We start from the raw sequence: 21,645 nt of genomic DNA, 5'->3' as shown, positions 1-21,645 counted from the left end.
GATAACCTCAACTTAATTATCCCTTATGGTAATGCTACTAAAGTCTATTATTTTTTGATGTGGTGAAGAACCACTTGGAGGGCATGGTGACATGAGGCAATCCACCATACATGACCAGGGTCTAAACACTGGTCTCCCTGTCTCTCACTCAAGTATGTGTGATGGTAAAGAAGGATAACAATGAAATGTATGTTAGATTTGTCCATTCAATTCTTTCCTCTTCTTGGGGAGTATCAGGGTTGGATGCCAGACATTGCAAGTATGTTTATTTTGTAACCAAAAATATCCGTGGCCGGACAGATGACCGACAGACATTTCACTGATGGACATTTTGCCGAATTGACATTTGGCCGACAGACATCTGGCCAAACGGACATTTGGCAGATAGAAATTTGGCCGAGAGAATTGGATAAAAAATTGTACATGACACAAGTTTATTTGGCTGAAGAGAATTAGATAAAAATTGTACGTGATAAAAGTTTAAAAGATATTAATTATAAGAAAAGTTTTTGAAAAAAATGTACTATAAAAGTTTATTTGGCCGAAGAGAAATGGATAAAAATTGTACGTGGCAAAAGTAAAGGTATTAATATATTATTTATAAGGAAAGTTATTAAAAAATATACTATAAAATTTAAAGTTCGAGCATATTTAAAGATTGTGGGCCATTGATCTCATGAAATGAATTCTCTGATACTCATTATACTTCTCAGTGATAGACTTCAGTCTTGTGTTTACTAACTGGTGCTTCTTCTTTGGTTTTCTTATCTCTACTCCTGATTCTACTTGCTCAGTTGTTAACTCTCAGTCCGACTGCTCTTTCCTTAGCTTTAAAACTAGAGGGCAAAGCGGGGGTTGGGTGATTGCCAGTCTTTGCTCAAACGCTCTGTGCCATACTTCTAGATAGTTTGTTGTCCGTGGAATGCCTTTTGTGGTTCACTCTGTTCTGTTCCACTTACTGAGTGCAAACACTGGTGTTCGTCGTTTTCCACGTCGTATAACACCAATCCATGGCACTTCAAAGTTGCCAAGAAAATCAGAGAGAAGTTCATCAGTTTCATCATCTAGAGACGAGACAAATTCATTGAAGAAAAAATTGCCAATTCTCTTCAGCCAAATGTCAGTTCGGCCAAGTGTCCGTTCAGTCAAATGTCTGTCGGCCAATTGTCAGTTCGGCCAAATGTCCATGGGTGAAATGTCTGTCTGCTAAATGTCCATCGGTGAAATGCCCGGGAACCAAAATATCCAGTGACAATGATATTTGGATGAGAAAAAGAAATACTAGTGCTGCATGGTTATAAGAGGAACTCGCTCATGTACATTTAATGATTTTCCTTTTGCTAATCTAATATTCAGTCATATTCAGCTACTTATCGGCCACTCATAGCTCCAAGTTATCCAAAGCGGATGGGTTAATGGAGTAGCTATAGGTATCTCCAGTCAATTGTGTCCATTTATGGTTGATGAGCATAAAATGCAAGTGAGGCTGAAATACATTCTAGGGTTTGTGTCTCTTGTTGTACTGTGCTCCAACCAGGATGTGTGAAACTGAAGAGAAGAAGGTATATTCTACACCAAAAACTCGACTCTCTATTATTGCTAATTTAATGCAATACATGTAAGCCGCACTCACTCACCGATTCACCTTATTTCATAAGGCACCCTGCTAAGTGCCCACAAAAGATATCCTTTCCCCTAGGGCCCCAAGAATAAGGATATAACCTGTGAGTCATTTAGCTTGTTTTGTAGAAGGGTTTTCAGATACTGTGGTCTGAACACATCGGCGATGTGTGAGGCAGGCCTTGTAGACAGTAGTTAGTGTTGTAGTTAGTGAGCTGTCTGCTGCTGGGTTTAGTTCACCGAATGAAGGGAGGCTTGGCTGCACGCCTTGCTGGCTGGACAAAGACTGGCCGAGTGGTAAGTGGGAATGCCAACATGTACCTTGCAGAACGTCCCAGAACCTTCGATTTGAGCCTGCTTGCAGTTAACAGTAATACTTCATTTTGCTATCAGATTAGCAATACTCCCTAAACAACCCTTAATTCCTAACAGTATTTGACCAGTGCCCCCACGGGACACACTCATTGCCTTGCGTGACTTCAGTGCTACTACTGGCACTTACAGGGTTGGCAATGAGTCATGTGTTGGTCCCCAAGGTTCTGATATCAGGAACACCAACAACTCTCTCTTCCTGAATCTTGCATGACCCAGAAGGTTGAGAATTGAAGTGCCAGAGCTGCATTGCCAGACTTCGTATAGCAAAGCAGAAGGGGTAGCTAAGGAGAGTGATCACATCCTTGTAAATTCTTGTTGGATTCTCCAGAATCAGAAGGTTTTTTGGTATTCTGAATGAAACTGACCATAGTGTAGTGCCCTGCCCGATGCAGAAACCCCCTAAACTCCCACTTGGTTAGGGGGGTGCCTCTTTAGCCAAATAGTGGAGTGGTGGCTTCCTGTCTGGGTGGTAGAGGGCTCCATCCCAAGTGTTAGAAATAGTGTTTTTCAATTGCTTCGGCATGGCATGGCATGACATGGCATGGAGATGTCGTGAATGATGGTAAGTAGAATCTCACATTACAAGTGGTGGGTAAGCAGTGTACAGCCTCTCCTGTGTTGCGTTGAGTCTGGCCTGTGTAGGGAAGAGGAAGATGGATGGCCCGGTCTCTTCAAGGAGCTCACAGAAAATGTAAGATGGTAATTTCAGTAAATACAGAAAATAATATGGATTGGAGGGGGAAGCTGTGTAGTGACCCACCCGGTGTGGAGAACCCCAAAGAAACCAATGGCTACGGGGGCGCCTATCTAGCTGAATGGTAGAAAGGTGGCTTCCCGTCAGGCTGGCTGCGGGTTTAATCCCCGGTGTTGAGAGTGTTGTTTACCCCCTCTTGATTTGTTAGCTCAATTGGTCGTGTGTTTTGTGACATAAAGATGTTGTGAATGATGGGAAGTAGACTTTCATAAAACTCAAGCTTCATGAAAGGTCAAAAAGAATCTTGAGATGTAACAAAACTGATGTTCCATCTCAAAAGATTGAAAGACCTGGCAGGTGTTCAGAGTATGCAGAGACAGTTTCAAATTGGTTCAATGTGCTAAGTACCCTTTAGGACAGGGCTACTCAACTGGCGGCCCGCGGTCCGAATCCGGACCTTATGAGTGTTGTAACTGGACCCCAAGTTCCAGCAGTAGAAAAATATAACTGATTTACATGGTCCTGGTAGTGATAGATTCTTGCAAGTATATTTCCTTGCCTGACTGTAGGCCCTACAATCAGTCAAGGAAATACGCTTGCAAGAATCCATCGCTAGAACTTTCATAATGTAAAATTATATTTTGCTACTCCTGGAGCTGGGGTCCAGCTACAATATTTAATCGGATCTCTGCATACATTTGTACTTGTCTAACTGGACCTTTGCTCATAATGGTTGAGTAGCCCTGCTTTAGGACCTTGTAGAATTGTGGGAAAACTTCAAATGTCAAAGTCTTCAAGCTGAAAAGGAGTGCACTAGAGAGTGCCTGAAATCTAGAAGTGGCTTTGCTTTGAGGGAGATACTGGAGAATACTGAGCAGAGTCATGCTGCCAGGCTTGCTGGAAATCAGAAATAACAAAGACCTCTCTCAAGTAAGATTAGAGCTCTCCTGAGGAGAGACAAGGAGAGGTATGTCAGGAGATTCACTGAGGATGTCAAGGGCCATTTCAAAGCGAATAACCTCAGACCTGCTTATAGAGCCCTGAAGAAGCTCTGCTCCAAGCCCAGGTGAGCACTATCTGAACAGCAGATATCTGTCTCATGTTACATATGGATGGGCAACGGCTCGTTGGGCCGAGTATTTTAAGCAATTGTACATGGAGGACCCTCCGAGTAGCTTCCAGTTACTGGGTTGCAGGTGGCAGATGCTGATCCATATATATATATATATATATATATATATATATATATATATATATATATATATATATATATATATATATATATATATATATATATATATATATATATATATATATATATCCTGCCGAGTGATTTGAAAGTCTCCATAGGTTACTTTTAAGTTTTATTTTTTTATTTTTTTTTGTATATACCTTGAAAAGAATAAATGAATCAGTGCACAAAATTAGGTTGTTTTACTCTACCATCTTTGGAGCACATCATTTATCTTCTGGAATACTTTTTGTAAAAAAAAAAAAAATAATAATAATAATAATAATAAAATAAAAAATCATGATTTTTTTAGTAAAAAAATCAATTTGATGTAATCATTGCCAACCCTGGTGGAAAAGCACCTGGTATCTGTAATAGGAGTAAGTAACTGCTCAAAGCTAGAGGTGAGGCCATGATCTGAGGGTTGCATGGTCCCATTTCTCCTAACTGGAAGAGGAGGTTGGTTGTCCTCTGGAAAGGAAAAGAGGAAACCAGGACTGCAACATCTACAGTGGTATTACGCTGTTCAGTGTGCCAGAAAAGGTGCTCGCCATCTAACGCCCATGTGGATTCGCAGCCAGCTGCTGAATCTGCAGAGTATTGAGAGTAGTCCAGGTTCACGCCATGTAAGTCAACAACTGACTGTATCCTAGCGCTTTGCATAGTGGTGGAACACCAATGTGAGTTGCGACAGAGGATGCTTGCAGCCATTGTCAATCTCAAGAAGGCACTTGATTCAGTGCATCCTGAAGCATTCTGAGATCTGCAGTTTTGAAGGATTCCTTCCAGGACCACTAGTCTATTGACTAGCCTGTATTATGGGACTAAGTGCAGTGAAGTGTGTGTGTGTGCGTGTGTGTGCGTGTGTGTGTGTGTGTGTGTGTGTGTGTAATTACCTAGTTGTGACATACGGGAAAAGAGCTATGCTTGCGCTGTCCCGTCTCCATATCCTCTCTTATCCAACTTTTCCTTAAAATCATGAATGTTTCTTGCACAAACCACCTCCTCCTCCAGTCCATTCCACAGCTCAATGCTTCTGTTTGGAAAGCTAAACTTTTTTACATCTCGCCTACACGTGGTCGCCCTCAACTTCTTTCCATGTCCTCTTGTTTCTCTCTCGCTCCACACACAGGTCCTCTCTGTCCCAATTCTCCACCCCACTCGCCACCGTGTACACTGCTATCAGGTCTCCTCTTTCTCTTCTTCTCTCCAGGGTTGTGAGCCCCATGCTATTGAGTCTCTCCTTGTAAGTCCGATCCCTAAGTTCCGGTACCATCTTAGTTGCCATTCTCTGTACTCTTTCCAGCTTTCTTATGTTCTTCTTTTCGTGAGGAGACCAGACCACTGCTGCATACTCCAACCTTGGCCTTATCATTGTAACTATTATTTTCTTCATCATCTCTTCGTCCAAATACACAAATGCCGTTCTTATGTTCTTCAGCAAATTTATAGTTTGTCCCGTTATCCTGTTGATGTGTTTGTCCGGTGACATGTTCTCTGAGACAGTCACTCCCAAATCTTTTTCTTCCATTCCATTATAATCATATTCACATCTTCTGCCACTCCTACCAAACTCTATTTTTTTACATTTCCCAAGGTTGAATTCCATCTGCCATGTACCACTCCACTTCCATATTTTGTCCAGGTCCCTCTGCAATGCCTCACAGTCTTTCACATCATTGACTCATCTCAATAGCTTTGCATCACCTGCAAACAAACTCACATAGCTGGTCACTCCGTCCACCATATCATTTATGTAAACAGCAAACATTATTGGCGCCAGCACTGAACCTTGTGGGACCCCACTCCTCACTGGGCCCCAGTTGGAAACCCTGTCCCTGATTATTGTCCTCATTTGCCTGTTAGTTAGGAAGTCCTCCAGCCACTTAATAAGTCCATCACCCACTCCACCCCTATTTTTAATTATCCAAATTAGTCTTCTGTGCGGTACTTTGTCGAATGCCTTTTTCAAATCTAGGTACACTCCATCCCCCCAGCCTTCTCTCTTTTGTATTAAATATGTCACCCTTGAGTAATAACATCACAAGTTGGTGACACAAGATCTCCCTCTCCTGAATCCAAACTGGCAATCCGAGATAATTCTCTCCCTTTCTAAAAAATCCGACCACCTGTTTTTAACTAGCCTCTCACATATCTTTGCAACCACACTAGTGAGTGATACCGGTCTGTAATTTAATGGGTCCTCTCTCTCTCCTCCTTTATGAATTGGTACTATGTTTGCTCTCTTCCAATCTTGTGGTACCCTTCCTTCCCTCAGGGAGGCACTCATTATGGAGTGCAGTTTCTCTGCAAGTTGCTCACTACATTCTTTCAGGATCCACCCTGATACTTCATCCGGCCCCGTCGCCTTTCTTACATCCAGCTTGTTCAAGCTTTCCTTGACCTCCTGCACCGTTAACTGTATCTCCTGCATAACCCTTCCTCTTTTCTGGCCTGGTGGTTGTACGAATTCGTCTTCCTTTTCTTCTTTGTGAAAACTCTATCACTTCTGCCATCTCTGCTGGGTCTTCATATGTAGTTCCATCCATTTTCAGTTTATCGATTGTTTCTCTATTCTTTAATTTGCCGTTCACATGTCTATAAAATAATTTAGGTTGGTCTTTGCATTTGTCAATTATATCTTTTTCATATTTCTGTTTTTCTTCTCTTCTAATCTTTGTATATTCATTCCTTGCTTGTTTGAAATTGTTCCACGCGTTGATTCTTCCTCGTCTCCTCCATCCCTTCCAGGCTTCCTCCTTTCTTTTTCTAGCCGCCTCACATCTTTTGTTAAACCACTCCTTTTTGCCAACATCCTTTTTGGTTACCTTTGGGACATATCTATTCTTGGCTTCTTTGTACAGCTGTAAAAACTCCTCTCACTTGTCTTGGGTACTCCTGGCTTTGTACAGCCCACTCCAATTTGCATTTTCAAAAAAAGTTTTCATATTAACAAAGTCTGCCTTAGAGTAGTTTCTTCTCCCTATTTTATGATCCTGTTTTCGGTCAATCCCTCTCTTTTCTTTTACTTCAGATTCCACAATCGCATGGTCACTCTTAGCTACTGGGCAGTCTATTTTAATATTTTCTATTACTTCCGGTTCCTTGCTAAAAACCAGGTCTAATCTTGATGCCTCTCCTTCTTTCCCGAATCTAGTATGTTCCTTAATCCATTGCGTCAGCACATGTTCCATTGCCAGTTGCAGGAGTCTTCCTCTCCACGACTCTTCTGTTCCCTGCATCTGCCAATCCTCCCATTCTACCTCTTTGCAATTAAAATCACCCATTAAAATTATTCTCTCACCCTCTCTCAACATTCCATCCAGGCAACTCAACTCAACTCAACTTAACTGTGTGTGTGTGTGTGTGTGTGTGTGTGTGTGTGTGTGTGTGTGTGTGTATTTACCTTGTTGTAAATTACAGGAAAAGAGCCGTACTAGGCTCGTGCTGTCCCGTCTCCATAACGCTTATTATCCAGTTTGGCTTTAAATTCATGAATCGTTTTTGCACACACAGTCTCCTCGTCAAGTCCGTTCCATGTTGTTATGCTTCTGTATGGAAAACTGTATTTCTTGATGTCTCTCCTACAGTCTCTCTTCTTCAATTTCTTACCATTGCCTCTTGTCACACTTCTGTCACATACCACTGAGTCTTCCCTGTCCAATTTCTCCAATCCCTCTTGTATCCTGTACAATGCTATTAGATCCCCTTTCTCTCTTCTTCTCTCCAGTGTTGTTAGTCCCAATTTCTCCAGTCTTTCTTCATAAGTATGTTCTCTCAGAGTTTCCGGTAATTTAGTCGCTGCTCTTTGTATTCTTTCCAACTTTCTAATTTCTTTCTTCAATCTAGGTGACCACACTAATGCTGCGTATTCCAGTCTTGGACGTATCATCAATATTATTAGTTTCTTCACCATTTCTTCATCTAAATATGTAAATGCTGCTTTTATGTTTCAAAGAAGATTGTATGTTTCCCCAGTTATCCAGTCTATATGTTTTCCAAAGGATAACTTGTCTGTTATGATCACTCCCAGATCTTTTTCTTCAGGTTTTTTCATGATTCTTTCATTATTCAGAGAGTTGTTCCCCGATATTTGTGTACTGCTCTTACCAAACTCCATCACACTACACTTCTCTGTATTGAATGTCATTTCCCATTTGCGTGACCATTCGCTTATTCTATTGAGATCTTGGCTCAGGGCTACACAGTCTTCTTCATTAGCCACCCTCCTCATTATTTTAGCATCATCAGCAAACATATTCATATAGCTTGTCACCCCTTCTGAGAGAGAGAGAGAGAGAGAGAATATCCATATCACCGAGATATCCACTCAGGCACTCAGTCTCAGCCTCACTCGTGTGAGGGACACCATGAGCGACTGGCTAGTATTGGTACGGGTACCGAGCAGTCTGGTACCCGATTGCGCGTGCCTATAGTTAATTACCGTTTTACCGGTACCTGTCCACCCCTATTGTTGAGTAGCGTGGCAGCATGGGTTCTGTATTGTTGTTCAAGTGGTGCGCGGGAAGAACTGAGCTCAGCAGTGTGGTTGCAGTGCCATGTGAGTCCAGTTGCGTGAGACATCTGGTGGCTACTCCATAAAATATCGCGTATAAGTGAAAAAATGTGTAAATTAAACATTTATTTGGATTTTGGACCCCGCGTTATTTGAAAAACGCGTAAACCAAACCCGTGTAAATCGAGTTACCTGTAATCCAATCCAATATTGATATTGAACCACCCAAACCTCCAACATGATTAAGTTTCCATATTAATCGCTTGTGTGGTACTTTATCAAACGCCTTCTTTAAGTCCAGATACACACAATCTGCCCAACCGTCTCTTTCCTGTATTATATCAATTACTCTTGAATAGAAGCTGATCAGATTAGTTTCACAAGACTGTCCTCCTCTGAATCCGAATTGGCTATTTGTTAATATACTGTTTTCTTTTAAATACTCCACCCATCCGTTTTTTTTATAATTTTCTCACACATCTTTGCTACTACACTTGTTAATGACACTGGCCTATAGTTCAACGGGTCTTCCTTACTTCCTCCTTTATATATTGGGACGATGTTAGTCCTCTTCCAGTCTCTTGGTACCTTCCCTTGTGCTAGTGAGACATTAATCAAATTGCTCAATTTTTCAGCTATTTGCTGGTTACACTCTTTTAGCACCCAATTTGATATACCATCCAGTCCTGCTGATTTCCTCGCATCCAATTCTTCCAATAATTTTCTAACTTCATCTGCTGATGTTTGTATTCTCTCCAGACCCATGCACTCTATTCCCCAGCACTGCATCTACACCTTCAAACTCACTCTCCCTTGTGAACACTGTTTGGAAACAATTATTCATCACTTCCACTATTTCACTTATACTATCAAAGGTTTCACCATTAACTTCAACTTTCTGAATCTCATCTCTATTTTTCAACTTTCCATTTATGAACTTATAAAACAGTTTTGGCTGGTCTTTGCACTTATCTACAATATTTTTTTCTCAAAATTCCTTTTTTCTTCTTCTCTTCTTTGACACAAGCATTCCTCTTCCTTTTGTACTCATTCCATAGATCCAACCTCCTATTTTTTCTCCATTTGTTCCATGCCTTCTCCTTATTCTGCTTGGCGTCTACACACTTTCTATTGTACCACTCTTCTCTTGATTTCTGGCCTTCTTTCATCCTTGGTACCCACTTTTCCGCTCCTCTGTTGTAAATCCGTAGAAAGATAGCCCATTTTTCCTCCACATTTTCAGCCTCAAAAAAGTATCCCATTGTGCTTCCTCAAAATGTTTCCCTAGTTGTTCAAAATTTGCCTTATTAAAGCTAAACCATTCTTTCCTGTAGTCCTCATTCCTGATTATCTTACCTCCTTCTCGTAATATGTACTCGATAAGTACGTGATCGCTCTTCCCTATAGAGCTCTTATAGTTCATCTCCTCTATGATATCTGGCTCCCTGGTGATTATCAAGTCCAATCTAGATGGCTCGTCTTCTCCTCTGAATCATGTATTTTCCTCTACCCACTGTGTGAGGACGTTATCTATAACCAATTCCAAAACCTTGTTCCCCCATGAAGCTTCACTTCCTTCTGTTGACCAGTTTTCCCATGACACTTCCTTACAATTAAAATCTCCCATTATCAGAATCTTATCCTTCTCCTCCAGCAATCTCCTTAGGCAATCCAATGTGTCTTCCAGCTTCTTCTTGTACAATTCTTCTGTCCATGAATTGGTTTTTGGAGGGACATACACCACTATGATATTTCTGCATCCTCCCCTTTGCAGTCTTATTCCCACACTCAAGACCTCCGCTTCCCCTTCGTCATAGGTGACACCCTCCACTGTCCATTCTTATTTCAACAATAGCATCACTCCTCCTCCTTGTTTATTTTCTCTATTTCTCATCCATACATTATATTTACCATCCCCTAAGTTAAATGCATCTATACTACCACTCAATTTTGTTTCTGTAATCCTCATAACATCTGTTTTCTCCTTACTCAGGTAATCTCCTATTTCTAACATTGACGATATTAACCCGTTCACATTAGTGTATGCCACCTTCAAGCTGTCTCCTCTTCCCTTCTGTACCACACATGTGTGTGTGTGTGTGTGTGTGTGTGTATTTACCTAGTTGTGACATACGGGAAAAGAACTACGCTCGCGCTGTCCTGTCTCCATATCCTCTCTTATCCAACTTTTCCTTAAAATCATGAATGTTTCTTGCACAAACCACCTCCTCCTCCAGTCCATTCCACAGCTCAATGCTTCTGTTTAGGAAGCTAAACTTTTTCACATCTCGCCTACACGTGGTCGCCCTCAACTTCTTTCCATGTCCTCTCGTTTCTCTCTCGCTCTACATACACAGGTCCTCTCTGCCCAGATTCTCCACCCCGCTCACCACCCTGTACACCATTATCAGGTCTCCTCTTTCTCTTCTTCTCTCCAGGGTTGTGAGCCCCATGCTATTGAGTCTCCCCTCGTGAGTCTGATCCCTAAGTTCTGGTACCATCTTAATTGTCACTCTCTGTACTCTTTCCAGCTTTATGTTCTTTTCGTGAGGAGACCAGACCACTGCTGCATACTCCAACCTTGGCCTTATCATTGTAACTATTATTTTCTTCATCATCACTTCATCCAAATACACAAATGCCGTCCTTGTGTGTGTGTGTGTGTGTGTGTGTGTGTGTGTGTGTGTGTGTGTGTGTTTGGGTGGGTGGGGGGGTGTCCAGCCTCTTTCTCGTGAATGCAGGAGTGAGGCAGGGCCTGTCCTTGCCCCATCGCTTTCCAACACTTGTATGGACTGGGTACTAGACAGAGTTGTGGATTGGAGTCATTATGAACATCTGTTGGCAATACCAGGGTCGCATTTTTTGTGATGATGCAGTAATCCTTGAAGTCACTGGTTCTCGAGGCACAGCAAGGGGAGGCAAAGTCCTTGGGACTCCTGGTCTCCTGGGCCAATGCCAAGGTACAGGTGTTTGGAGGCTTGCTAGAATTAACAGTACAGCCTGCTCATGCATGTAGCGAGGACACTGATATCTTGGAAAATTTCATATACCTTGGTACCATAGTTCAGAACAACAGCAGGTCTTGTCAGGAAGTCTTATGGTGGATTGATCTGGCTCATTGGTGTTGCAAACTTGCTAAGCATGAGTATATGGCAATGTTGATGCCTGTGCAAAAGGACAAACATTTGGCTGCTTGTGCTCTGTCTCACTCTATGGCTATGAGACATGGACACTGAATAGCAACTTGAAGAGGTAAATTCATGCCTTTGGTAATACAGTAAGACCCTGACTGTCTGGCCCCCGAGTATCCAGAAACCCAATATATTTGACAAATATCCAGCTGGTCAAAGATTGGAAAAATTCAAAGTTATATCGCTGAAAAATTTTGAATAATCTGACTGGAATAAGATTTGAAATACCAGTGCCATGTTTCCACCACCTTCAGAGCAGGCTTGCCATGTGTACAGTAGAGACATTACTCCCACAGTGTTGTGCAGGTGTAGCAGTCACCGCTGAAAGCCGTGTGCTCTGGTTCCCCGGTGACCCAAGAAAATGTGGCGCTGCAGCACAGACTCATTAAGTGTATTCGTGTCAACGTTTTCGTCGCTCCTCGTCTTGTGTCTCCTGTGCCGTCTAAGTATTTTCATTGTCGCTGTCTCGTCCCCCTATTGTCCGTGTTGCGTCATCAATGTTAACTTCTCTTGTTACTCGTTTATCTTCCACTGTCTGTCCTCGTCTTGCTACAGTTCTCTTCTACATATTGTTCCACATTTACACCAATACTCACCCCAATGTCTTTCACATTACACTACATCTTCACAAACACATATATACTCAACCACCTCATTTATGTCTCTTGTCCGTGTCAATGACCCGTGTGATTTTTGTCAATAAAGTAACCCTGACGGATATTGCCTTTCTCTATCCGTGAACCAATCAGCGCTTAGAACACTCATTACCGCCAACACTAGTTGATTCTGTAAGAGACAACTCTGAAAAGAGGAGACCGAGAGGACGCCCACAGAGTTAATGGTTTGAGCAAGTAGGTAGATCCTGCCATGAGGTACTTGGGATAGGAAGGGGGCCTGCATGGAGATTTGCATGGAGGAATTGCTGGGTTAGGCATCGTAGGGTGGGTGAGGCGACGCGCCCCCTGGCGTATGCCCTCATTGATTAAGATTGATTTGATTCCTCTATTAATCCTTAAATGCTTAAAAAAAATTTGCTTCACCGTAATAGATGCCTTACTGTCTGTGCTTGGTGGTTATTGTCTCTAATTATAAATCAAAGCAGAGGATATAGACATACATTCATTCAGAGGAGATAGACAGATTCATTCTTTCATGAGGCCTAGATTGATTTAAGACTTGCAGAATGGATTCACAGAGGGTCATACCTCACCAATATATTGTATTTCTATAAAAGAGTAACTGAGCAGCTGGCAGATAGAAAATATGGTATAACATACCTAGGTTTTAGTAAAGCATTTCACAAATTTCCTTACCATTGGCTGTTACTGAAATTTAAGGCTCAGTACTGGGTGATCAATGAGGGCATACGCCAGGGGGCGTGTCGCCTCACCCAGTACTGGGATTTATTTCAAGGAGCGTAAAGCAACAGAAGCCCCAAAGTCTTCCTCAAACTATATTTAGCATTAGTTAGACCTCATCTTGACTATGCGGTTCAGTTCTAGTCACCCTACTATAGAATGGATATCAAAATGTTAGAATCGGTGCAGAGGAGGATGACTAAGATGATTCAGGGGTTGAGAAACTTGCCATACGAGGAAAGACTCAAACAGTTAAACTTGCATTCTCTAGAAAGGCGAAGGGTGCGTGGAGACATGATCGAGGTTTATAAATGGATGAAGGGCTTTAATAAGGGAGACATTCATAAGGTTTTGTTGGTAAGAGAACCGGGTAGGACACGAAGTAACGGGTTTAAACTGGATAAATTCAGATTCAACAGGGACATAGGCAAAAATTGGTTTACTAACAGGGTGGTGGATGAGTGGAATAGGCTTAGCAGTCATGTGGTGAGTGCCAATACAATTGTCACATTCAAAAATAGACTAGATAAATTCATGGACAGCGATATTAGGTGGGGTTAGATACACGGGAGCTTGGGGTCAAAGGAGCTGCCTCGTACAGGCCTACCGGCCTCTTGCAGACTCCTGCGTTCTTATGTTCTTATGTTCTTATGAGAATAACTGGTAAAGTGCTGAGCTGGATCAGGGTCTGACTTAGCTGAAAGAAGCAGGATGAACTTGACAGGTTGTATAATTGGGCAGGGAAGTGACATTTGGAGTTCAATGACAGTAAGTGAAGTAGTTTGAGTAATATATGTTTGCAAAAATAATCTTTTATATAACTATTCTTTATATGACAGTCCCCTATGCAGGTCTAGATGTGATGGATTTAGGCATCTTAGTAAGCTCTGCTCTACATCCAAGGAATTAATGCATTCAGGTTTAGAATTGCACAGGGGATGCTGGGTTTCATAAAGAAAATTAAACAATAGAAATGCTGCAGTCATCCTTCAGCTATATTCAACATAAGTTAGACCTTGTTTCAAGTGGTGCAGTTCTACTCTCCTTCCTACAAAATGAACATCAACCCATTAGAATTTGAGCAAAGGAGGATCAGAAAAATGATTCATGGGTTGAGAAACTTGCCATATTAAGACAGGCTTAAACATTTAAATTTTCAATCTCTAGAAAGTTGAAGGGTGCAGGGAGACTTGATTGAAGTTTACAATGAATGAAGTGCTTTAATTAGTTTGATAGTCATATGGTGAGGTGGTAAGAGAGCTGGTAGAACATGCAGTTAGATAAAGTCAGACTCAACAAAGACATAAGCAAGAATTAGTTTACTCATAGAGTGGTGGTTGAGAGCAACAGGCTTGGTAGTCATGCGGTGATTGCTAATATAATAGATCCCTCCAAGAAAAGGTTAGATAAATTCAAGGATTGTGAGAAAAGATGGAGTTAGGTTTACAGGATCTGCCCTGTATTGGCCCACTGGCCTATCCATCCAGCCGGTCTTTCTCCCTTCATGGTTAGTTGAAAAATGGTTACCAAGGAGAGCCATAGGAAGGCAGAATGGTCATCTAGACATTACAGTCATCCCTGCATTGTGGGAGTAGATTCATATCCACCAGACAGAGGGTCAATGAATGCTAGATATGTACTGCATTGTTTGCCTTAACTTTGGCTTCACCATTCAGTGCCTCTCTGCTTACTCCACTTCAGGAACCCCACACTGTCTCGTATATATAGTAAGGTAAATTTTTTACCAATACTGAGAAAAAAAATCTAATTATGAGCAGAGCACAACTCCTGATTTTCAAAAAAGATACCTACCACAGTCCTGCATCAGCACATGAACAACACCTACCAGTAATATGGATCCCCTTCCTGAAGTTGTGCCCCAGGGTAAGGGAGGCCACTGCTGTCCAGAAAGTTTTTTTGAGTGGCATCAAGTGGGTTTCTTCTGAAGACAAAGTTGGTCTGCAGAACCAAAATGATTATTCAACAAAAATAATTACAGGAAGAAAGGTAAAAGAAACATTATCATATCACTGACATTATTATCACTAATGTTGGCTATACTAAGACTAGTTAAAATAACCATGTCAGGATTTGAATGGCTTCAGTGGTGGAGGTTAAAAGTGAGAGGCTCACCCTCTCTCTCAACCAACCTCATCTCAGAGGGCTGTAGCTGTAACCTTTGTCTATCTTGGTTGATTATACAGTACCCTCCAGAGTTTCTCGCTTTCTTCGTTCCGAAGGTAAACTTGAGGATTGCGAAACTCAGGGTATTGAAAACACTGAAAAAGTGCTTATTTGTTCTCTTCACCGAAGATATTTCATACCCTGAAGTTTTTTCATACAACACCGGGCGCCCGGGCCACGCATGCGCGGTAGGGAGCAGACAATGTTTTTTTCCGAGAGGCTTGAAAAAGTAGTGATTATCGCTAGTTTGATTACAAAAGTAATGAAGATACCGATATATATATATATATATATATATATATATATATATATATATATATATATATATATATATATATATATATATATATATATATATATATATATATATATAAGTAGCAGATGGCCGATAACCCGATTTTGTTATCACCGATAAAGTATCGTGATAACTTATCGCAATAACGCCCAGCTATGCTAACCTCATAAAAGATTATGGGAAATCTAATGTTAAACAGATGATGATGATGATGTTAGGGATGTGAGGCAGAACCTTCCACTTAAGGGAAGGATTCGCCTATGTTTTTAAAATTGGCTGAGGTTGTTGATTTTCATGGATGTTATGTGCAAAATTGCCTTCATCATCATACCTGAGTTTCAAGTAAATAGTATCAATATGTATTAAGATATATTGATTTTTCATTTTTTTCAAAATTTTCAAAATGTATCTTCTCTGTCATCTTTGCATATTGTTTTTTGCCACTTGCACACAAAATACTTCATAACAATCCTAACAAATCGTATAAATAATTTTTTTGAAAATCTAATAAACTTATTCAGAATTTTTTTTTTATTGAATCTTGAAGTCTAGAATCTTTTTGTGCTGTACGGAAAAAGTATTACCTCTATCAACAAAATTTTTATACAAATTTTTCTAAATTTATCTAAGTTTTTACTCCAATTTTTTTTATGGCGATCGAAAGAAGCATAATGTAGGAGATGCATTTTATGTTGTTGTAACCCTTGTTTTGAGAAAACATCGATTAAATTTTTTTTTTGCCATTTTCATGTCATAGCGTACTCTAATCAAGTTATAATGTGACAAACCTCATATCATATGATTTTATATTGCTCAGTAATCAAACATAAGTAATGATCAGGCACGTGAACCCCCATTTTTAAAGGTATTAATCGCTCTAGGGCGAGGGTATCATGATCTCTCTCCGCTTTTCCTTCGCGTATTCCGCTCTTTTCCTCTTTGTTTCTACACTCTTGCGTACTTTAGGCATGTCTGAAAGAATTCAGACCAATGGCAAGGCTAAATGAAGGCATATGAGCGAATGGGAGGCAAGTGAGAGAAGCAGCGTGAACGTGACCTCCCTACCTCAACCTTTAAAGAGCACTGGTGACTGGCGCAGGGCTGCCAGGGCAGCCCTACACAGAACGCCAACATGGTGTAAACGCTGCCTGACGTATGACCGGGTATTCATAAGGCATTATTTCATCACATTAATTGAAAATAACGTAGCAAAGTGACCCACACTAGGACATGCGCGTCACGACCATCTACAGGGCATTTAAAAATTGGCTCGGCGGGACATTTAAATTTGCGGGAAAGAAAAACAAACTCTGCCGTTCGATAGTCTACACATAGGCGGTGTACACAGACCCTTAACCTCAATTTCGATATATTTTTCATATTTTCATAATATCCTATGGCGGATCCTCCCCTTAACTAGCTGGCAGACAGGCGAGCAATTTGTAAATGCATAGCTGGTATGGAATTAGAAAGAAATGCTGTTGTTGAAATTGCAGGGATTGTATGTTAGAGCAACAAAAATGTGTACACCCAACCCCCTGCTATCGGCTTTCCACGGTTGCAATTCACTGCTACCACTCACCCTAAAAGCTGTCATCCTTATGCTATCATGCATCTGAAAAGTGCTATCATGCACTCAAAACCCAGGTACACTGATGATTTGAATAACCCAGGCTGTCCAGTGCACGGCAGCTGATTGGTGCTAAGTCATTGATCATCCTTGCTCAGTGATTGGTCGATGTTCCTGCCATTCTATTGTTTATTCATTAAAGTGCACATCTCCCCACTGACAACAGTGAAAGCTGTCCTGCTTTCGGCTGATGAATTGGCCACCAAACATTGTGCTATGTTATGCAACAGAGTGAACAAGTTGTGTCAAGATGGCAACCTTAGCCAAACAGCCCAAGTTGTTGCATGAGGGGTTGTGCGGGGCTAGTGTTTGTAAACAAAGGCAGCCATGTAGCTATATGAGTGTGACCAATGTCACCTCTGCTGCACCTTCTTACCTACTACAAATGTATCATTCAACTATAATTTCTGTTTCTGGTAAATGGTTGCCTGTAAGAGCTGGTGGGGAAATGTTGTGAGAGCTGTTGGTGTTAATGACCATTTTTTGTTGGGCTCAGCTGATTGACTGTGCAGTTTGGATCACCCCCCACCTGCAGGGAGTTGTGCAGTTAACAAGTGAACCAAACCCACCCCTGTTCTATGTGATAACAAATGCTGAGCATATTTGCAAGAATCCCCAGCCACTACTGACCATAATAAGATGGCACTGTGAGTGTTATAATTAGTATAATATGTTGGTACAGTGTGCAAAACAATGTATAATAAACACAAAATGTGGGTAGATCAGCTGCCCAAAAAACAATTAGAAATATTCCCATTGATTCTTCAATTCAGCAATCACACAGTTTCAAAACCAATTAGGTGCAATGGCAGGAGGATGGTAGTAGTTATTTTGAACTGTCTAAAGAGCAAAATATTGAGTAACAAATGGTTGAATAACTGGGATTGCCTGTATCAGAAAAAATACAGGTTAAAATACAATGATGGTTAGAAACTAATGCAATGAAAACATCAGAATACTAACCTCGCCTAAACTGTACTTCATCTTGTTTCCACCCTGCATCACAGCAAGATCAACAATCTCTGTCTTGTATATCTCTCCATGTGCCAGACCTCGCTCCATGGAACACTTGTTGAGGATCATTGCATCCTCCATATCATAGCCCTGCCAAAAAGTAATATTTTATAAGAGAGTATGAATCAGTTAAATGGTTACACACACACAGGAACTAACTTCTGCTCATTAAGGAACATGAAATTTAGATAAATTTGTTATCTTAATTATAATAGTTAAGATTGTGAAAGAGATAGGTCAAACAAATGCACCAATTTTGAGGAAAAACATATGATAGCAAAGTTACCTGAATATGCAATGAGAATTAAACAAAAAATAATCAAATCAGTGTCAGAGGAATAACTATACCATGCTGAAATGATTAACCCTTAGACGGCAGTGGAAGTATATACAGATGGTCCAAAATTCAATCAAAAGTTGTAGCGTGACTATATTTAGACGCTTCTGGAAAAAGAACTTCCTGTTTTTCCAAGCAGAGACTATACATTAATTATATAGCCAGCAACATTTGAATACTTTAGACCCTGAAAAATGATAAGTGGCAACAATTTTGTGCACGTGGTTATGAGAATTAGTCACGTATACACTCAAAGCAATGTCTCAGTCTGCTCCCAGCTACCAGAGGGGATTTTTTTTTTTTTTTTTACAATAAAGGAGGCAGCTCAAGGGCACAAAAAAAGAAAACTAATAAAAAAAAAGCCCCCTACTCGCTGCTCCCAAAAAAGAATTAAAAGAGGTGGCCGAAAGAGAGGTCAATTTCGGGAGGAGAGGCGTCTTGAAAGAGTTCAAGTCGTAGGCAGGAGGAAATACAGATGAAGGAAGATTGTTCCAGAGTTTACCAGCGTGAGGGATGAAAGAGTGAAGATGCTGGTTAACTCTTGCATAAGGGGTTTGGACAGTGTAGGGATGAGCATGAGTAGAAAGTCGTGTGCAGCGGGGCTGCGGGAGGGGGGGAGGCATGCAGTTAGCAAGTTCAGAAGAGCAGTCAGCATGGCTGAGTCGTCAGAGTAACGGCCCGGTGTTCAGGAGGACACGAGTTCAATCCCCGCCCGGTGCCACCAAGCTGGGATTTTTCAGCAGCCGCCGAGTGGCTTAAAACTACCCACATGCTGTCCAGAAGACCACCTATCAACCCGGACTCTAGATTCTAGGATCAAAGATGAGCTCTGGGAGGGCAGCATGAGCCAATGCAAGATGGCGCCACTATAAACATTCGCCTGCGCCAGAACGGGCTGGGCCGACCATCAGGACCCACCGGAAAGAAGCCTTGGGCCGACCATCAGAATCCACTGGGAAGAAGCCTACCGGCGCAATAGGCCGCAATGTAAAAAAAAAAAAAAAAAAAGAGAGAGAGAGAGAGAGAGAGAGAGGCAATATCGCGGTGGAATTTAAGAGGTAGAAGACTATTAGAGGAGGAGGAGAGCTGATGAGACGAAGAGCCTTAGACTCCACTCTGTCCAGAAGAGCTGTGTGAGTGGAGCTCCCCCACACGAGAGATTTTGAATTAAGGATGGACCGAGGATGTTTAGTGTTGAAGGTGACAGCTGAGTGTTGTCGAAGAATAGGGGATAGGTGTTTGGAAGATTGTGTCGAGTTGATAGGTGGAGAAATTGAGTTTTTGAGGCATTGAAGGACACAAGGTTCCTTCTGCCCCAATCGGAAATGATAGCAAGGTCTGAGGTTAAGCGTTCTGCAGCCTCCAGTCTGGAGTCATGTAATTCCTGTTGAGATGGTCTTCTGTTGAAAGAAGTTGAATAATGCAGAGTGGAGTCATCAGCGTATGAGTGGAAAGGACAGTTTGTTATGGAAAGAAGATCATTGATGAATAACAGGAAGAGAGTGGGTGATAGGACAGAGCCCTGTGGAACACCACTGTTGATAGGTTTAGGGGAAGAACAGTGACCGTCTACCACCGCAGAGATAGAACGGCCGGAAAGGAAACAGGAGATAAAGGAACAGAGAGAGGGATAGAATTCGAAAGAGGGCAGTTTAGAAAGCAAAGACTTGTGCCAGACTCTATCGAAGGCTTTCGATATGTCTAGCGCAACAGAGAAAGTTTCACCGAAACGGCTAAGAGAGGATGATCAAGAGTCAGTTAAGAGAGCAAGAAGATTGCCGGTAGAACGCCTCTTGCGGAGTCCATACTGCCGATCAGATAGAAGGTTAGAAGTGGAAAGGTGCTTTTGAATCTTCCGGTTAAGGATTGATTCAAAAGCTTTAGATAGACAGGAAAGTAAAGCTAAAGGACGGTAGTTTGAGAGATGGGAACGGTCACCCTTCTTAGGCACAGGCTGTACAAAGGCATACTTCCAGCAGGAAGGAAAGGTAGATGTTGATAGGCAGAGACGAAAGAGTTTGACCAGGCAGGGTGTCAGCACAGAAGCACAGTTTTAAGGACAATAGGAGGCACTCCATCAGGTCCATAAACCTTCTGAGAGTTGAGGCCAGAGAGGGCATAGAAAACATCATTTGGAAGAATCTTAATAACAGGCATAAAGGAGTCAGAGGGGGGATGAGTAGGAGGAATATGCCCAGAATCGTCCAGGGTGGAGTTCTTACAGAAAGTTTGAGCGAAGAGTTCAGCCTTAGAGACAGATGAGACGGCAGTGCTGCCGTCAGGGTTAAGGAGAGGAGGGAAAGAGGAAGAAGTGAAATTGGAGGAGATATTTTTGGCTAGATGCCAGAAGTCACGGGAAGAATTAGAAGAAGCAAGGTGTTGACATTTTCTATTAATGAAAGAAGTTTTGGTAAGTCGGAGAATAGATTTGGCACGATTCCGGGCTGAAATGTAAAGGTCAAAGTTAGTGGGAGTTCGAAGGCTCTGGAACCTTTAGTGAGCTGCCTCTCTATCTTTAATAGCACGAGAACAAGCATGATTAAACCAAGGCTTTTTAGCATGAGGAGTAGAGAAAGTACGTGGAATGTATGCCTCCATTCCAGAGACAATCACCTCTGTGATGCGCTGAGCACACACAGAGGGGTCTCTCTCCTGGAAGCAGTAATCATTCCACGGGAAATGGGAAAAGTACATCCTCAGGTCGTCCCACCGAGCTGAAGCAAAATACCAGAAGCATTGCCTCTTCGGTGGGTCCAGAGGATGTACAGGAGCGATAGGACAGGATACAGAAATAAGGTTATGATTGGAGGAGCCCAACGGAGAGAACAGTTTGACAGAGTAAGAAGAAGGATTAGAGGTAAGGAAGAGGTCTAGAATGAAGCATTTTTGTGTCTACTCTAACCTACAATTATCATATTTCAGTTTCATACTTGGAGTTTGCAGACACAATCATGTTCCGTTCATTGAGTAACATATCTGATGAAGAAACACAACATATTCTAGGTCAGGATTTGGACACAACTGTCTGTGGGTGTGAGTGACTCCATTCACCTTTTAAAAATGTGACTAAAATACAATTATAAACCTTCAGTTTTGTGTGGCAGAAATATAACAACACCTCCAGACTGCAGTAGAATCTATACATATATATATATATATATATATATATATATATATATATATATATATATATATATATA

At 41.5% G+C, this 21,645-nt stretch overlaps 1 protein-coding gene across 1 annotated transcript in view; it reads right to left on the bottom strand.

The window, feature by feature from the left end:
- Positions 1-21,645, bottom strand: part of LOC126982873 (DNA-directed RNA polymerase I subunit RPA2-like) — a 151,978-nt gene that overhangs the window by 33,213 nt on the left and 97,120 nt on the right. Inside the window, exons 16-17 of the mRNA XM_050835146.1 lie at positions 18,058-18,198; positions 14,832-14,944 (exon numbers count right to left, since the gene is read on the bottom strand). Of these exons, the coding sequence (XP_050691103.1) occupies positions 14,832-14,944; positions 18,058-18,198 (254 nt within the window). The remainder of the gene's footprint in view (positions 1-14,831; positions 14,945-18,057; positions 18,199-21,645) is intronic.

Source organism: Eriocheir sinensis, chromosome 52 (assembly GCF_024679095.1).
Source record: "Eriocheir sinensis breed Jianghai 21 chromosome 52, ASM2467909v1, whole genome shotgun sequence".
NCBI classification, from domain to species: Eukaryota; Metazoa; Arthropoda; class Malacostraca; order Decapoda; family Varunidae; genus Eriocheir; species Eriocheir sinensis.
Note: the sequence above shows the minus strand (reverse complement) of the source record. Positions and strands in the feature narration are given on the sequence as shown.